Source organism: Eublepharis macularius, chromosome 14 (assembly GCF_028583425.1).
Source record: "Eublepharis macularius isolate TG4126 chromosome 14, MPM_Emac_v1.0, whole genome shotgun sequence".
Classification (NCBI taxonomy): Eukaryota; Metazoa; Chordata; class Lepidosauria; order Squamata; family Eublepharidae; genus Eublepharis; species Eublepharis macularius.
Genome location: NC_072803.1, coordinates 19,476,627 through 19,496,039, shown reverse-complemented (window position 1 = coordinate 19,496,039; position 19,413 = coordinate 19,476,627). Strand labels below are relative to the sequence as shown.

The 19,413-nt window shown below is 44.9% G+C and overlaps 1 protein-coding gene across 1 annotated transcript in view; it reads left to right on the top strand.

The window, feature by feature from the left end:
- The window catches only part of ESAM (endothelial cell adhesion molecule), a 72,036-nt gene extending 53,009 nt beyond the window's left edge, over nt 1-19,027 (top strand). The window contains 8 exon segments of the mRNA XM_054998379.1: nt 4,657-4,820; nt 8,215-8,428; nt 11,300-11,455; nt 12,391-12,513; nt 15,057-15,195; nt 16,136-16,493; nt 16,496-16,547; nt 16,550-19,027. Of these exon segments, the coding sequence (XP_054854354.1) occupies nt 4,657-4,820; nt 8,215-8,428; nt 11,300-11,455; nt 12,391-12,513; nt 15,057-15,195; nt 16,136-16,493; nt 16,496-16,547; nt 16,550-16,758 (1,415 nt within the window). The 3' untranslated portion in view covers nt 16,759-19,027.
- The last annotated feature ends 386 nt before the right edge of the window (nt 19,028-19,413 follow it).

Genomic DNA, 19,413 nt, shown 5'->3' with positions numbered 1-19,413 from the left:
GGTTGGGGCCATTGCAATTAAATCATTAAGAGTTCATTACAGAGAATCTCTGGCTGTTTCCTGCCTGCAACGATGGTAATAGCTCATCCCTCCCTTTTGCTAAGAGTATTGCCCAGGTCTTCTGAGAAAAAGTACAAAATGTAATTGCTGACAAAGTCCACTTTGTCCTTGACCGGCATCCTGTTTCTTACAGCAGCTAGCCAGATATTTCTGGAAAGTCCACAAAGAGGGCATAAAAGCCGGTAGCTTTGCCCTTCAGCAGCTGGCACTCAGAGGTACCCTGCTCCCTGAGCATGGAGTTTCCCTTTCAGCCATTCCCAAATGAATATCATTGATAGACCTGTCCTCAATGAATTTGTGTGATTCCACTTTTCAAGCCAGTTGAAGCCATTAACTGGCCAGTTGGAGCCAGTTTGGTGTAGTGGTTAAGAGCGCGGGACTCTAATCTGGAGAACCAGGTTTGATTCCCCACCCCTCTGCTTGAAGCCCGCTGAGTGACCTTGGGTCAGTCACAGCTCTCTCAGAGCTCTCTCAGCCCCACCCACCTCACAGGACAACTGCTTCTGCTTACACCACACTTGCTCACACACACACACACACCAAGCACAGTGTACAGAGATGCCAGAGAAATATTTTGGCATTGGGTTGCAAATACTTACCACTCTTTAAAGTTTGTCACACATGAGGTAAAACAATCATAGTGTTTCTGAGCCACCCTCTCCCCTGCCTTGGTGAGACCTGGTTGTTATAACCTTATTGGCCTTAAATACAAAGGGGATAAACAGAGATGTTTATTTTTTATGAGGAGGGAATTTGTGAGTATTTGTGATCAACTATACACAAACGTAACTTACTGAGAGAGTACTATATGGAAATAGTTTCCACACAAAACACATTTCAGTGTGGAGAGTGAGCCTGGAAATGCCGGAGCGATTTCTGAATGACAAGTCTGCCTGTTTCCCTCACATTCCCTATGCTACTTAAAACTCCATTTGAACTTTTAAACCCACAGATCTCAGCCTGCCCTATACTTTCCCCTAATATCAGAAAGTCTGTGCCTGTGACCTTTATACCAGTGGGTGCCATTCCAGGTCCCCACGCTCACGACCTAGTGCACTTGCACCTGAAGGGACTGCAAAATAGAGCTAAATCCCTAAACTGCCTAAAGGACGTCTCCACGCTGTCTGCCCAACAGAAAGTTAAACTCTCTTTTTTTTCCCTCCACTTTTCTCCCTCCCTCCAAAAGGCCCTGATCAGCTGTTTCTCTCTTTATCTTGCCAATAAGGTAAAAGGAGGACTGGCAGAGCAGGTGAAAGGGGATGGACTTGGCTCTGTCTGTCACACTCTTTCTTTTGGCAAACAGTCTTTAAGAGAAGAGGAGGGATTTCCGCTGAGGACCACATATTGCTAAGGTGTTGCAGCTGCTTTGAAGGAGGTGATTTGCCCCCTTTCTTTGCGAGGGTTTCCCATATCATTTAGGCAGTTGTTTCCTGTAAAATGTCTGCTGCAGGTCAGAACCTAATCCTATCCTCCTTGCTGCCACTTAGAAAGAGAAGAGGTAGATTGCACTCCATGTATGCCACTGGGATCATCTCCCAGTGGCAAAGGATTTTTTTTTAATGATAATGATCTCAGGTTTTATCCCTGACATCTACAATTAATAAATCTCAGGTTGAGATGCTGCAAATTTCACAGCAAATGTGCTAGACAGCTGAACTTGCTGTGTTCGACTGTGTCGGTCAGACATGAGCAAATCACTTTTTTGTGTTTGGTTTGGCACTGAACAACCCGAATCCTCGCTGAACAGGCTTGCGCCTGGGTTTCTCAGAAAACTGCACATACACAAAAACTCTGCTGATCCAAAGAGAACAGCAGCAGCAGCAACAATAATTTGATTTATATACCGCCCTTCAGGACAACTTAATGCCCACACAGAGTGGTTTACAAAGTATGTTTACAGCAGCCATTAACATCTAAGGGTGACTTAGCCAAAGCCCAAACTGGAGGATTTTTTAAAGTAGTGTTTGTTTATGATGGATTTATATGATTTGTGACTCAGTTATTTATTTAAACAGTTGCCTCCTGAGCAAAGCCGTGGTAAAGCAATGGGCATTTTAGCAGGAGCTTGTCAGAAGGGTCATATGCAAAAACCAATTGCACTGTTCTGGACTGTTAATTGAAGTGACCTGTGAACAAGGCTACCGAAAAATCCGCTCCCTGGTAAACAAAATGCGTGCCAAACCAGTGAGTGAGCATAACTAATCTCAGGTAGCGGGGGATGAGAAAGAGTCTGAGATCCCAGAAAGCCACTAAACTTGACAAATCAAAACTTCAGACCCAGTATTAGGCACTTTCATATGTTTGTATGGGAAGTGGCTGCTGTTTGTTTTCCTCAGTGTGATATGGTGAACAAAGGGCCAAGCTACAAGTGACGAATGACACTTGAACGGCAAGTGAACAGACTCATGTGTATTCCTTCCTGTTCACTTGCGCTCCACTCGTATCACTACATGATCAAGTGGAGCGCAAGTGGAGCGCAAGTGAACAGGGAGGAATACACGTGAGTCTGTTCACTTGCCATTCAAGTGTCATTCGTCACTTGTAGCTTGGCCCTCAGTCCTTCCCTTTCCTTGGCGTGAGGGTAGGGAATCATTGCATATTGTGCTAGAGATGAGATAAACACTTCTTACAGGTCTATTTTTACAGGGGTCAAAATGTTTTACCAAAAAAGAGGCATTTTTCTCTTCTCCCTCTCCCTGTTTTGATTCAACAGTATGAGAGACTGGGGCGAAGTCTAGTACGCATGTTCAGAGCACAGTTTTCTTCTTTTTGTGTTTGAATTCCATCTTGACCCCATCAACCTTGGTGGGGTGGCAAGGACAAAGACCTAAAATGCACATTGGATCTGAAGTGAGGCCTCTTAAACATTGCCCTTTACTCATAAGGTGCACCGAGAGTGCAGAGGGGCACCATGTGGTGTATTTTGAGATGCTTGTACAGACCCCCTCCTAGCTGTCGAGGTTAGTATGTTTCTTGGGTCGATATTTGCTGCTGTCTGTGACGACGGGATATCGGAATGGTTTTGCTTTGGAAATAACTGATGTAAAACGCTTTGGCATCAAGAATGTTTTGTGCTCAGAGTTCAGAGAACCGTTGCCCTCTTCTGGCATGTTTTTTAGAATTAATCAGCTTTCTCAGTCCCAAAATAGAAATACTAATGAGAGAAGGCAGCAGCTTTAGTGAATTTGATTTTTTTTTAAATGAAGCACTTCTCTCTCCAAACACGGGGTGTCTGAACATGAGAGTCATGCATGGAATAATTTCACGGTTCAAACCTGGCATTCTCTGCCGTTTTGAAGGGCTGTACACACAACCTGTTCAGGAGGCATGCAAAATGTTCCCGCTCCAGCAGTTACATTCTTTCTCCTATCCTAAATGTATAAAATTTCTCTTCGGTGAAGATTTGCTGGTAATTTTCCAAAAAATGATTTTCATAGAAGTGCTATAATTTTAGGTTATGAGGGTGGGGAGCTGAGAGAGGTAAAAAAGACATTTAAATGTGGGGGAGATTGGTGCCGGAGCCCTTGGCAACACAGCTGCTAGATAACATGCATCATTGCCATGATTATCTTGATAATGGGTTCGCCGCTGACAGAAGCCATACTGGGGGCGGGGGGTGGGGGTGGCAGAAATGGTGGTGCACAACATCACTTCCAGCAAAAAAATTCAAAGTGATGTCACTAGGTTGCAGTGGCGCTCTAGCATTCCAAGAAATCTCTATGTCTTTACTGTTGAGATTTGTGTCACTGCAATGCGGTGACATCACCTGGTTTTTTTGGCTGGAAGTGACATTGTATGAGGCCCATTCTCCCTCCTCATTTTCTCCCAGCAGTAGGAGGAGACAAGGAAAGGGGGAACCCTCCCACCGGAATCAGGTAAGTGATGTCACTGATAGGGATGGAAGTAAACGTGGCTTCTTTGGTTGAAAGTAATTGCAAATGTGGTTCTCTACAAGCTGTGGAGTGAGTACAACTGGTGTAAGGATTCCAGGATATAATTAACTCATCTGAACAATCAAAAACCATGTGCATTTGGTTGTTCCTTCCTATTATACTTCATTGATTTAATCAGTTAGTTAAGAAAAATTATACCCCACCTCTCAACAGGCGGTTTCTGCAGTAGCTTCCATATTTTAGAGGACTGATTCTTTTTGCTGTTGTGCCATCAGTGGTCCACATTTGACTGAGATAAGTATGGGTTGGACATGTTTTGTGAGTTGGTCATGTGTTCTATGGAGTCATTGTCATGGGTGATGGCATGGGCACATATCAATAGGTGTCTGTGTATTTTGTTGTTTAAGATGTAACCAAGACAGAAATGCCTTTTTGAGGGACAATTTCTGGATCACCTGTAGTAAATAAGTAACAGAGCTGTATGTATGTTACTCAAAAGTATTTGTCTGGAGAAGGCCTTCACTCTTCACCTGTGGGCACATTCTATAACATGCTAAACTGAATGGTTAATCCAGCTCTATTTGTGGTGGTGATGATGTTCTATGGTATCGTGTGAGTTGCAGCCAGCTTGTTATATGCCTCCAGGAAAGGTTGTGGATTTGTGCAGCAGTTATTATATCGATCTCTCCCTCTGTTTCTGCAGGTCTTACATCTGCAGTATTGGAAGTACATGTGGGACGGACCTCTGTGGTCTCCATCAAAGGGCAGCAGGCCATACTGCCAGTCTGGTATACATCCATTGCTAACAACAAGCCTTATGTCTCATGGCTTCTTGAAAGACATGGACCTACAAAAAAACATTTCCAGGTAAAGGTGCAGCGACAGTTTTGCTGGCGTTTGGAAAGCTAAGTCCCAAATTTCCTCTGAATGACCCTGTCCCCCCAGCCATAACATTTCCATGATATGGGAAAAGATGTTATCTCTTTAGATATGAATGATATGAATGTACACAAATCAAGAGACAAAGTACTTGAAGGGATGAGCCTGTGCTTGGCTCTCGTGGCCCTTTCTTATGTGCCCAGGGTAATACTGATTGCCACTTCAGGGTCAGGAAGGAATTTTCCTCCAGGCCAGATTGGCCAGGGATCCTGGAGGTGTTTTGCCTTCCTCTGGGCATAGAGCAGGGGGCACTGAGGGAGGTGGGGGGGATAGCTGTGAATTTCCTGTGTTGTGCAAGGGGCTGCATTAGATTACTCTTGGGATTCCCATCCAGCTCTGTATTTCTATGAATCTTCACAAGAAATGAAGCCTAAAGATCTTTCTACCCAACATTTCCCTCTCACCCCCATTGCCTCTTTATATTTTAGGGCTGCTTCTGAATCTCTCCATGAATTTTGGAGTTTCAGAGTCCCTGGTCTTGTTTCTAAAATGGAACTGATGCATTAAGCACCCTCTACTATTTTTATGTATGTATGTATGTATGTGCGTACGTATGTATGTATTTATTTATTTGTGTTGTTTATAGTCCGCCTTTCTCACTGAGACTCAAGGCGGATTACATAGTGTGAGATTAGTATAATCAGTATCAAGGACATTTCTATACAGTGTCAAGGACATTTCCATAAACAATGTCATAGGATTTTACAGAGACATAGCATTAGCAAGGACCCAATACAGAGTTGAAAAATTGCTGAAACAGAACATAATCAATTCTAAGACTGACATTAGATAACATGAAGCACAGGTAGTATATAGGAATACATATTCAAAGCAACAGACAATATGCAAGGCAACATAGTGGTGAAGTCTATGGTCCCTAAGTCATTAACAAAACATCTGAGACCCCACCCTATAATACTGCCCTCCTATCTGAGAAAAACGCCTTTTTGAATCATTTGGTTTTGCATTGTTTGCAGAAAGCCTGGAGAATGGGGGCTCTTCTGACCTCCTCAGGCAGGCTGTTCCACAGGGTAGGGGCCACCACAGAGGAAGCCCATGTATGGGGTGCTGTTGATTTCACCCATGTGCAGCCTGGCACCTGCAGGAGACCCTGTTCAGATGAGCAAAGCAGCCGTGGAGAGACATAGGGAGGGAGGTGTTCCTGTAGGTATGCTGGGCCAGGGCCATGAAGAGCTTTGCATGTAATAACCAATACCTTGAATTGAGCATGGTAACTGATAGGTAGCCAATGGAGTGACTGTAGGATGGGAGAGATGTTCATGCTCCTGTCCAGAGGAGGAAGTTTGCCACAGACCAAAATGGCATAACAAATATTATGGAATTTTATTAGTACGTAAAAGGTAAATTGGACGTACAGCCACAATTCAGATCAGGGCCATGTGGGAAGGGATTTAACCCTGCTGGGTGGTTGAAGGATTAAATCCCCTCTCCCGTTCCCTTCCCTGTGCATGGGTCCTGGCCTGGATGGGTCCTACACGCATGTGCAATTTACTTTTTCCAGACTGAGGGAGATCTGTGATCTTCATCTTGTCAGTTTTGCATCTTAGATGGTCACAAGTCGTTGATGAGTTTATGTTGGCCTGGGCACAGGCGTAGCCCCTGTAAAATATTTATTTAGTACATTTTCTTTATTCTGCCTTGCTTCCAAGGAGCTCAAGATAGCTTGCATTGTTCTCCCCTCCTCCACTTAACCTCACAACAACCCTGTGGGGTAGGTTCGGCTGCTAGAGAGAGCTACCGGTCCACGTCACCCAGTAAGCTTCATAGCTGAATGGGATTTGAATCTGTCTCTCCCAGGTCCTCATCAAACACTCTTACCGCTGCATCACATTGGCTGCTTAAGCATTTGTGTAAGGAAGACAGGAAAGAACTTTGAGGCACCCTATGCTGAAGTTGTTGAGCAGCCAAAATAGAAGGAAGCCTGTTGCAATTTTGTCATCTGCTTCACTTACTTTCCCTGTGCCAAGGAGTTCTCCCACACATACAAAGGAGCTTCTGTTAGAGAGCAATTTCACTCCTAGGTGTGTAAATCTAGCTAGGACGATACAATAGCATATCCCATTTCCTGGTAGGTTCCTGGAGGCAGAAACTGTGTCCCCAAAGGAGTGCTGGGTTCGGAGAAAAGGCCTTGCAAGCTGAGAGCAGGACGGTGGTGCTTTCTGCATGCTTATCCATGCCCCCTCCCCAGTTCAGTGGCCTAGTTCTCGGGACCAAACCACACAAGAATCTCCAGACGTGGAAATGAGCTGCAGAAAGCAGCAGCCGTGGGATTCTCTGATACAAATCAGGGCTATAGCGCTGGGGAAAGGGGGGGGTGACTCTCTCTCCTCCTTTGTGGCATTTCTCAGATCAGAAATGCCACCCCCAGCTGGTTTAAGGTCCAGGAGAGAGGCGCAATGTGGGTTCTTCCAGTGAGAAACGGCATAGGAAACTCAACCCCCTCCATTCCCCAATACCATGGCTTCATTCTATATCCTACCCAAGCCCCTTCGTGGCTGCGTTTTTAGCTCAATTACAAGTTGCATGATCTAAATGTTGATCCCCCAAGTTGCATGTGGTCTGGCCGTATGGGTTGCAGAGGCTGTTGACTGTGTCTAGGCTGCATTGCTGTAGGACCAAATGGATGTGAAGCAGGGTTGAGATCTGATCTCCGGGTGTTTTACTTCAAAGCAGCCAAAAGGGGGAATTAGAAAGGAAGGAAGGAAACTTTGTCCGGGGGCCAAGGGCCAGCCAACTCCCAGCTGCAACTTCAGATTGGGTTCCCTTGACTTGGGATGAACAGCTGAAGTGGTGACCTCAACCACGCACCTGTCCTGCTTTCTTGAGAGGCACCTTTGCTTCTAAGGAGCTCACCCACACCCAGCGTGTGAAAATCTGAAGTGTTTATTGCCGTTTCTATGGCAACCTAGCATCATCCGTCTGATGTGCTAGACTTAGCACTGCATCAAGTGCTGTCAAAGGCTGGGGCTGTCAAAGTAGAGGAAGAGCTAAGCAACACGTGCTCCTCATGCGGCTCCCCAAAAAGGGAAGAAAGAGAGACTGATGTCCAGGCTAATGGGACTCAGGCTCCCAGTTGCAGCAGCTTCCAGATCTCTGGGGAAAGCACTTAGGCATTCCAGGCACTGTGGTATAGACGTGCTCAGATATCTCCAGTGATGAGGGAATTGTGTCACTAGCCCACCTTCCAACCTTGCCCTCCTTTTCACATCACAGAACCTTTGCTTAGGTTTTTTTCTGCGTTTGGCCAATGTGAATTCTCGTTGTTGAGGTGAGGTCAACTCAGTCCACACCTGTTTTTCAGGTACTGACATACATTGATGGAAAGTCAAAAGCAGAGGAGACGTACCTCAAGCATCGGGTGGGCTTTGCCTATCCCATGCCGTCATATAACGTCTCCATTGCAATTAACAATACCCAAGAAGAAGACTCTGGGCAATACATGTGCACAGTCAACGTTGCAGATGACAGCTCAGCAGACGGGAGAAACATCGGACTCATCAACCTTACTGTTTTGGGTAAATTGAGTCTTTGTTTGTCACTGGTTTGAGGATCTAGGTTTTTCCCTGATAACTGCTTCTCTCGATCAGTTGATTTCTGGCATTTAACTTTTGTGTAAAGTTGATATAAAAGGAGAAGGGCTGGGAAGAGAACTTTGAATTTTGGTCAGTCTTCATAGGTCAACAGGATAACATTCAGCAAGCAGAGATGACTTTTCCCTATTAAATAGGTATAGCATGAAATTTACCAGGGAAGTCCAACATATTTTGATCTGGAATAAGGTGAAAAGTTTCACCTGCAACTTCACAGGGATGCTCAGCTAGACCACTGCGTTTGCTGCAGTGTTGCCAAGGTTTGAATGCAGATGATCTGCCCACCACATGAAGAAGCTTTCTTGTTCCTGTGGCGCTCCAGTGGACTGAATGATTTCCACTTGTGGAGCATGAATCTCTCACCTCGCCCTTCCCACTGCATTCCCAAATGCCCTATCAGTGCTGTTCCTGAAGGACAGAGGACCCTACCGTGTGGTACCCTGGTTCTATGCATTTGTTGTATTTGTTCAGCTTTACAGGGGGATAGCCCATGTGAGCCTGATCTCATCAGATCTCAGAAGCTAAGCAGGGTCGGCCTTGGTTAGTAATTGGATGGGAGACCTCCAGCAAAGACCAGGGTTGCAGAGGCAGGCAATGGCAAACCACCTCTGTTGGTCTCTTGCCATGAAAGCCCTAGCAGGGTTGCCATAAGTCAACTGTGACTTGAGGACACTCTCCACCACCACCATAGTGGGTTATAGGTAGAGTAACCAGAGTCAGAAGAGGATAAGCTCCTATATCTTTAACTGCTATGCAAAAGGGATTTCAGGAGCTGCTGTAGCATAGTGCTTAAGTGGTCAGGTTGCGAATCAGCACTCTGCTGGTTTGAATCCCACTAACACCATGAGCCCAGTAGGTGGCCTTGGGTAAGCCCCAGCTCCCCAGTTGTATTGTGGGGATAATGGTAACGCTGACTTTGTTCGCCACTCATCTGTCTAGAAGACGCAATATAAGCACAGTTATTATTTTACTCAAACTTGCAGGCATCCAATGAAGTCGATGGGCAGTGGACTGAGGAAGTACTTCTTCACTCAAAAGTGGAAATCACTGCTACAGAATGTAGCAAAGTCTGCTAGATTAGTTGGTTTTAAAAGGGGCTTAGAGAAGTTCACGTAAAAGAAAATTATCAGTAGCTATTAGCTACCATAACTAAATGGAACTTCCATGTTCAGAGGCAATGCCTTGCTTGTAGGCCATCTGGAGGCATCAAGTTGGCCACTGTGTGAAATCGGATGCTGGAACAGAAGGACCAGGTGCCTGCAACCTATGGCTCTTTAAAAATGAAAATGAAATATTTAAGCTATATTGGGGTGGTTGATGGGATGGTAGAATAATATTAAAAAGAGCCCTACTGGATCAGACCAGTGGTCCATCTAGTCCAACATCCTGTCTCACACAGTAGCCAGCCAGTTACTACAGAGGGGCAACAACAGAGCATAAGGACCAAGGCCTTCCCCAATGCTGCTTCCTGCTGGGATTCAGAGGTTTACTGCCTCTGAATGGGGAGGTTCCCATACAGCACCGTAGCTTGTAGCCACTGGTCGATCTGTCCTCCGTGAATCTGTCTAATCTCCCTTTAAAGCTCTCTATGCCTATGGCCATCTGGCAGCAAACCAGATTGAGGTGAACAGTTTCCAGGAATCCAAATGCAAACCACGTACAGATTTATGCCAGTGCACCACAACAGTTGTGCAGGGAGTTTCTGCATATATTTATTATCATTGTGAGTGGTTCACATCTCATCTGTGCCACTTATTAATAAAGGGCTCTCAACAAATCAGTATTTGGTCCATAGAATATTTTTTTTTGCATTATTAATCAAGACATTTGGGTTTGTTAATCTCTCGCTCTGAACATTGACATAGTTTGGCTATTTAATTCTAGTAAGTTGCTCTTATACTTAGCCACACAGGTGTGAGAAAAGCTATGTCAGCCAACCCCATCCCCAGCTATTAACAGTGAAGCAGCCCTGTCCACTTATGTATCTGCTCACTTGAATTCTGACTTCTCCTGCGGCTTCTGGCAATACCAGCCAGGTACTTGAACCTCTAACCATGCCCCTGTAATCCCACATTTTGTGGGTCAAATGCTGCTTGTGATATAGCTGAAATACCATAACATCGTCATTAGACAAACCCCAGAAAAATTTGGCAGAGACTAGAGATACACCTCTGACTGCATTCTGTGTGGCCTACTTGTTCCTCTATTCCAAAACAAAACTATCATTACTTCCAAAGTATAGCCTATTAATTACTCAAAGAAACAGTATGACTGTACTGTAACAACAACAACAACAATAGATATACCACCCTGCAGGACAACTTAACACCCACTCAGAGCGGTTTACAAGGTTTGTTGTTATTATTCTCTTGACAATCACCCTGTGAGGTGGGTGGGGCTGAGAGAGCTCTGAGAGAGCTGTGACTGGCCCAAGGTCACCCAGCTGGCTTCAAGCAGAGGAGTGGCGAATCAAACCCGGTTCTCCAGATTAGACTCCTCCTAACGCTTTTGACCACTACACCAAACTGGCTCTCAAACTGTGCACATTTAAGATGTGGAAAGCTTCAGAGAGAATACATACAATGTGGAATGAGGCATTACAAATGGAAAATATTATGATTTCAGCGGAAGGGTGCTGGTATAGTGGATGCAATTTTACATGATCACCAATTTTTCATTTGTGGAACAAACTGTAGTTGTGTATGTGCCCACTAGATGGCACTGCTGCCAATATTTATCACGGTTTCATTCTGAAACTATAAATCTTTCGATAACCTCCTCTTCTTTGTCTTGCAGTCCCGCCATCCTCCCCAAAGTGTAAGATCCAGGGAAGCCCCCATGTTGGAGGAAATATTACCATGAGCTGCAAGTCATCATCTGGCAAACCCAGCCCAATGTACCACTGGAGACGCACCGGCCCCACTTTTCAGGTGTTCTTTGCACCTGTGCAAGGTAGGAAATGAATCTGCCTGATATAGTTTCAGGTGGGTAGCTATGCTGGTCTGTAGTAAAAAAGCAAGATTTGGGCCCAGTAGTATCTAAGAGACCAACTAAATTTCCAGGGTGTGTGACCTTACAGAGGGAGCTTTGAAAGTTCATGCCCTGGGAATCTATTTGGTCTCTTAAGGTGCTACTGGACTGGAATCTTGCCTGATATAAATACAAAGTCCACTGATGAATTCATGGATTTAAGCTAAGAGGGCTGAAATGTATTAAGAAAGGAGTTTGAATCAGAGGATATTGGAACTGGAATGCTAGAGCGTGCTTTCCAAAACATGATAGTTGAGCCAAACTAATGCTCAATTAAAACTGGAAGCACCTTCTCACACTTGAATAAGTTTCCTTTTAAAGCATGTGAGAAGAACCACTGCCACCTGCCTTTCGAGGGGCCTGTTTCTGAGTAGGTCTGGGAGAATATTTGCGGACATACGAGTGCAAAAATGGGTGTTTCCAGGGTCCCAGATCATTGTGAAATTAAACAGGAGTCTAGAGGCACCTTAAAGACGAGCAAAATTTATTTCGGTTTAAGATTTACTGAGTCAGAGCTCACTTCGTCGGGTGCATTCGAGTGTCCGTCCGAAACAACATCTGGCTAAGCAAGCTCTGGTTCACAAAATCTCGTTAGTCTTCGAGGCGCCACCAGACTCCCATTTAGTAGAAAGCTGGAAGAATGGGTTTGTTAGCCTAGAGACACCACCCAGATCTGTCAATTCAGGGACTGGTGAATGAAACTAGTTTCTTGGGACACTGGCATGGAAGAAAAGGTGGTTCATTGATAGCCAGTTTGGCTGCAGTCTGGGCATGCCCAAAGGTGCTGTTGATGCAAAGGCTGCAGGCTGGTTGGCCAGGAAGCTGCAGCTTTCAAGTGCTTTTGCCAACTTTTGCAGACCTCTGGAAGGGGACTCTGACACTGACAAATCTCACCGTGGACATGTCCGGAACGTACCTCTGCAACGCCTCCAACTCGGCTGGCTACTCCAACTGCACCATCACCCTGGAGGTGAATCCAGGTCAGTGCCCCCTTGGAGCTCCATAGCTTCACCCCACTGACTAGGGGAAGCCCTCTGTAAAAAGAGTGTAAGAAGTGAAGGACTTTATGCCGCCCCTTGTCTCAGATTACTGACGGGGACTTGCAGTAGAGACGGAGAGCTAGAGAGGTCAAGGCCTGTGCATCTCACCTTTCTACTGTCCAGGAGCTATCCTTTTGATGTGTAGATTGCTACTCTCAGGGACTTCTTTCCTTCCTGCTTCCCCCTCCATTGCTTTTTCTGCATCTTGCCACCATGGAGGCAAGGCATGTTTCCTGCATTCACCAGCATCCTAGTTTAGCTAGCTAGCTAACGAGTGTGCTTATATACTGCTCTTCTAGGCAGATTAGTGCCCCACTCAGAGCAGTGTACAAAGTCAATGTTGTTGTTATCCCCACAATACAGCTGGGGAGCTGGGGCTGAGAGGAGTGGCTTGCCCAAGGCCACCTGCTGAGCTCACAGCAGTGGTGGGAGTCAAACCAGCAGAGTGCTGATTCGCATCCCAGCCACTTAACCACTATGCTACAGCAGATTTGACCCTGTCTCTTCTCTTTCCTATCCTGACTGGAGTTCCTAAAATAAAAGCACTCTTGTTTTCTTTACTAAAGTAAAGCAGGCTCTGTGTAAGCTTATTATTTTGAATGTGTGGCTTCCCCCTTTGACCCTCTAGTCACTGGTTTGTTCTTAGAATAAAATGGAAGAAGAGAGAACCCTTGAAGGAAGGTCACTCAGCAAACTTTATGGCAGAGTCAGGATTTGAACCTGGTTCTCCCAGGTCCTAGTCAGACACCCTAACCACTACATCATATTAGTTCTTTGGATGAAGGAAGCTGCTTTAATGATTGGAGCGGTGGACTGTGGCCAGGGTCCAGCTAAAAACGCTCCCTGGACCAGGAAGACCCTTTTTCTATAATAGCCATTAAAAATAATTATATTGTCGAAGGCTTTCACGGCCGGAGAACGATGGTTGTTGTGGGTTTTCCGGGCTGTATTGCCATGGTCTTGGCATTGTAGTTCCTGACGTTTTGCCAGCAGCTGTGGCTGGCATCTTCAGAGGTGTAGCACCAAAAGACAGAGATCTCTCAGTGTCACAGTGTGGAGAAGATGTTGTGACACTGAGAGATCTCTGTCTTTTGGTGTTTCACCTCTGAAGATGCCAGTCACAGCTGCTGGCAAAACGTCAGGAACTACAATGCCAAGACCACGGCAATACAGCCTGGAAAGCCCACAACAACCAAAAATAATTATAGTTCTACAATATGTGGATTGTATCGACTCATACTATGTAGTCCACCTTGAGCCTCAGTGAGAAAGGCGGACTATAAATAATGTAAATAAAATAAAATGAAAAATATATATCTTATGCCAGTATACTTGGTAATGTCGCAGTCCAGATTAGAGTCAGTGTGGTGTAGTGGTTAGAGTGTCTGACTAGAAACTGGGAGAGCCAGGTTCAAATCTCCACTATGCCAGGAAAGCTGACTGGGTGATCTTGGTCCCATCGCACATTCTCAGCCAAACTTACCTCACAGGGTTGTTGTGAACAATGTAAACCACTTTGGGTCTCCACTAGGGAGAGAGGCAGGGTATAAAAAAGCAAATAAATAAATACGAAGCTGCTTCATATCAAGTTAAGACCGTTGGTCAGTATTTGGAGTGGGTGTTAGCTCTCCAGGATCTTGGGCAGAAACGGGCTTTTCCTAGATCCTTCTCCTTCAATTCCCAGGGAATGAACCCATGGCCTTCTGTCCACAAAGCAGGAGTTCTGCCACTGAGCCCCCCCGCCCCCCAACACATTTCCTACACATTGTTGGTGGTTGCTAATTGCAGAAAGTGAAAGAAGAAAGATCTGCAATTGGTGTTTTTAAATTTTAGACTAGAATGATAAAATAAGTGCTCAGTGTTCAACTAGAAATTATTATGTGTGTGTTGGGAGAGGGTTAACTTTAGAGCAACCAAGTGGGACTGCTACTTTGCTTAGACAGGGAGCATCTATTCCGCCCCTCCTCTCCCCCTGTCATTTCCCTGATCTCCCCTGCACTTTGCTGTTATCAGCCCTACAGAAGGCCAGGGTGGATCCATTTTTCTCCACTTTCTTCTGTGTCGTTAACCCATCAGACATCCCTGGGTTCAAGCAAAAAGGCCTTTTGAACCTCATTTGTGAAAATCCCCTCTGATTCTAACAGCTGGTTCATATATCCGTATTCGCCACTCCTTGGCTGTGTCGCATGATCAGGCATTGCCTTGTAATATGAATGAACCATAGATAGGGCCTGTGATTAATTATCAGAGATCCGCCCTTGCATCACCCAATATCAATGTTATGCACTTTGCTGTGTCATGGAATCGGTTCACACGTTCAGTTGTTACTCAGTGAGTGATAGACATGCACGTGTGAATGAACTACTTAAGTTGCAACGGCACGTCCAGCCTTTTGGAACCTGGTCCGATTATTCATTTGCTCTGGTCCTGGCAATGTTCACCTTCCTCTCTTTAAAAGAAATGAAAACGCTTTTCCTCTGCAGCTTTCAATGCGGCGGTGGTGGCTGGTGCAGTCGTGGGAGCCCTCATTGGACTGGGCCTGATCCTCTTGTTTGCTCTCCAGATGTTCGTCTACAGAAGGAAGAAGAAAGATGGGCAAGAGGAAATGGCCAATGAGATCAAGTGAGAACCCTTACTCACTGTGAACATCTGGCTTGATAAATGGAACTCTTAAGGCAGGGTACCCATACTTTTTGGGTACCATTTTTTTCATTAAAAAAATTTAAAACAAACATTTGCATTTCACAGTTGACAACCTGATTACGGTTTGAGATTCAGGGAATCTGAACACTGTTAGCCTAAAGAGTGACTGCAAATGGACTATGAGCAGTCCTACTGAAAATCATTTGCCTTCTCTTCTTTCCTTATCTAGATAGATGCACAGTCTTTTTGGCCGTTTCCACACACGTTGAATAATGCACTTTCAATACACTTTAGAAATCCTTTGGAAGTGGATTTTTTGTTTCACACACGAAAACCCAATTCCAAATGATCACTAAAGAGCATTTAAAGTGCATTATCCAACATGTGTGGAAGCAGCCTTTGTGTAGCTAAGTCAGATATAGAGACAGTGCTGTTGACAGGGTGAGATGGTATGTGTAGCTGTTGGTATAGGATAACGCTGGTGCTTATTTTGGTATATAAAACTAGTTCTCATTATCCCTGAGAGAATCCCACCCCCTCCTCCTTAGAGAAATTCTTATGTTTGTGGAGGGGGAACTGGATTAAGAATATAGCTGAGAAATTATTTGCTAAAAATTGGAAAAATTCTAATGCAATAACAATTAAATCATGGCACTTTAATGACCAAGGTTGATAGGATTTGTATGTTAAAGGGATGGAAGACAGACAGAACCATTTTTCTTTAAAGATTGGCAACTTTTTGGGGATTTTTGATATGGAACAACTGGCATTGCTTTCCATTTTTACAGTTGCTCTTCTTCATAATAGCTGTTGCAATTTGTTTTATACTGTGAATAAAATATAAAAAGAAAACCTCTCGACACTATTCCCCCTCCTTTTTTGCCTTCTCTCTTACTGTTCTCTCCCCTTCCTTCTGCAGGGAAGATGCTGTTGCTCCCAAGACGCTTTCCTGGGCTAAAAGTCCTGGTTCGGACATCGTTTCCAAAAATGGTACCTTGTCCTCGATGAATACCACTCAGGACCACAAACTATATCCCTCCAAGCCTCCTTCGGACACAGCCTCCATCACCACTGCCACCGGCAGCACGGTAGGCTACAAGCCGCCCTACAACAACCCTGGTGGCGGAACGCTCACCCCCACCCCCAGCCTCTCCAGCCAGTCTTTGCCCCTCTACTTCCCGCCGACCGTCAATGGGACCCACTGCCACCACGCCAACGTGCCAGTCCATAGGAACGCTCTGCACAGGACAAACGGGGCTCAGCCCCAGGCCCCCCGCCAGGAGCCCACCCTCCCTCCAGGGCTCACGTCCTCCACCCTGACCCGCATGGGGGCAGTGCCTGTCATGGTGCCTGCCCAGAGCCAAGCAGGATCCTTGGTGTAAAGACTCGACGGCTCGTGCGGCCCTCCCGCATGGCAAGCGGCTCTACCTATCCCTGGAAATGCTCAGCCAGTGCCTGCTTGCCTTCCTGCCTCCAGGCTCCTGTGCTTACATCTCCTGCACAGGAGCAAGTGTGCAAGGGATTGCCATAAGTGGGACTTGAATAAGGACTCCTGAGATAGCTTCTGGCAAGAAGCTTCCGAACCCTTTTCCGTGTTACTTTTCCAAATGCGCTCTCCCTCTCGACACGAGTCCCAGGCCTCTTGGGGGACTCTTCAAAGCAGAGACTCTGTTGAACTGAAGGATCTTTCGGTATCGTTCTTTCCCTTTTTATTGTGGTGCAGAAAAAGCTGGGCTGGGATTGGCTATTTCAGGAAGGAAGTGCTGGGAGGTGGGTCAAGCTGCCTTTTCCCTGAACTAGGCCAAGGGATGGAAGTGCTCCAGATGTTCATAGGGAGGGGACAAAGGGCAGCACTTGAGTACATTCTGCAAATTAAGGAAGCAAGTTTCTAGTCCTTTTGACTTTAAAGTATATTATCAGTATTTGATAAACTCCAGTTGATATGGAGATCAGAGGGATTTTGTCAGTAGGGGCAGGAGATGGGGCTTTAATGTCAGCTTTACTGCCTCTCCCCCTGACTAGCAGAGTCAATTATACAAATGGGGGAAATAAATTTCCTTCCTTTTTGCATGATGCCTGCAGATCTTCATCAGTTTAGATTCCCTTAGCACAAAATAAACACAGCCATGGACAAGATAGATTTTTGCAGTTCATCTTCTGTTATGAAATGTGATCTATTTGGAACGGGTGGGGAGGAAGCTGTGTCTTTGCGACTCTAGGTGCTGTTTACTTGCTGTTAGCCTTGTTAGTGATGTATCTGTGTAGTTTGATGCTGAATGCTTTGTGTATGGGCAGGGACATCGGATAGGAATGAAGAAATCCTGCAAAACCAAATATGGGTGAATGTCTTGAATTTCACTAAGGGAGGTTGCAAGGCGAACTTTGATAGAGACAATTGGCTTTTGCTGTAAAAACGCGATTTTCAGAGAGCCAAAATATTTTCCTTCCATTTTTGAACTCCAAATCTGGATTCCACATATGAATGTTTTGGGTTATGTAAAGCTGATTGGTATTTGCTAGGAAAGCCCGTCTTCACTGGATCACAAACCTTTCAGTATTTCAGTAGGGCCCATTTGGAAAGCAGCTGGTTGTGTGGCCTGATTGTGTGGCTTAGTGTTCATATTGTTACAATACAGGCCTTATTACGATGCTGAAAGTTTGGGGTACCCCATTCTTTCTGCCATGCATGGAAGACCACACATAACTGGGTGGTTTAGGTATGCTACCCAAGGGTTGCTAGGCAGCAGGTAAAGGTTACTGTCTTTGTTCATGCTCCATCTCCGTCGATCAAGCTGCAACTCTTCAAGACCAAATTTGATTCCTCAACACTTCCCCTTTGGTCCAGCTGCTTCACAGTACAGAAGGAGTGTTCAGCGTCAACATGATTTTGTTCTCATGGACCATCGGATGATGTGTGTCTTGTTCTGTTTGCTCCAATCTCCAATTCACCTATTGAATGGGTTCCATCTAGGGCAGATGTTAACCTGGGACGGATGTTAAACATGCCCAAAGAATGTGTGTCAATGAATTTCATGACTGAGCAGAAATTTGGACCTAATTTTTTTCCAGTTCCCTTACTTGTTACCCAGGAAGCCGACCTGGATTTGTTTGCAATTGCTTTTAAGCGAGCATCATCATCTTGACTTGCTCTGAGTAACATCTGAATATACTGGCCCCTACATTAAATCCCTTTTGGCCTCTGTGCCTGCCTCAGCCCCCCAAATTCTCAAAATGAATATCATGCTACAACTTGGGTTGAGTGCTTACACACTGCCTTTCCAGGTTGTGCCTGGAAAGGCACAACCTTTTTTTGTTGTGTGTCTTCTGCCCCCCCGGTGATGGCCACTGGAACTGCATCCAAAGTCCTGCGCAGACTTTTTCTTTGGGGATTTGCAGTATACTTACATCTTTCATAATGAGATGGCGCTCAGCTTGTGCAGGCATCCTCTATGTAACATTATCGAGAAACCTTTTGTCAAAATATCCTAACAGATTCTTAAGGACGCCTTCAGCAATTTAATACATATTGTGCAATTATAACATTTGTCTATTTGATGGACACCTTCAATTTTCTTCTTCTTTTTATATGCATATATATATATGGTATCTAATTTATACTTAAAGGTATTAACAAATCTGTGAAGCTGGACTAGAGTCCACTAACCATTTTAATGCTGGCTAATTTTTTTAATGGCAACAAGACCTTTCTGTTGCGTGAGGAGGTAGGAAGACACTGAAATATTTTTATGTACAGTTTCCAAATGTATTTTTCATAAACTATCATTAAAAGTATTTGTTTTTATATGAAACGGATATTGAGGAAATGTGTGTGTTGTTTCTGGGATTGGGAATGAAGAAACTAAATATTGGTGTTTAAGAACGGGGGGGGGGGACTGCTGGATTTAGTCCAACATTGGACAAATAAGTAAGTCTTCAAGCACAGCATGGAAGTTAAAATTCTCCCCTGTTCCCCTCTACACACTAGTATTCAGAGGTACACTTTCATTGAACATGGAGGTTCTATGTATCCACCATGGCTGATAGCTATATGAACCAATAATCTTTTTACCTCTCTACTTTACAAATTACATTGTAAAATACTTAATTTGGTCAGGCCATACTTAATTTGGTCAGGCTATGGAAGGAGATCAAATCTGACACCACAGTGGATCCTGGAGTGCATTTCTCAAAGTGGCC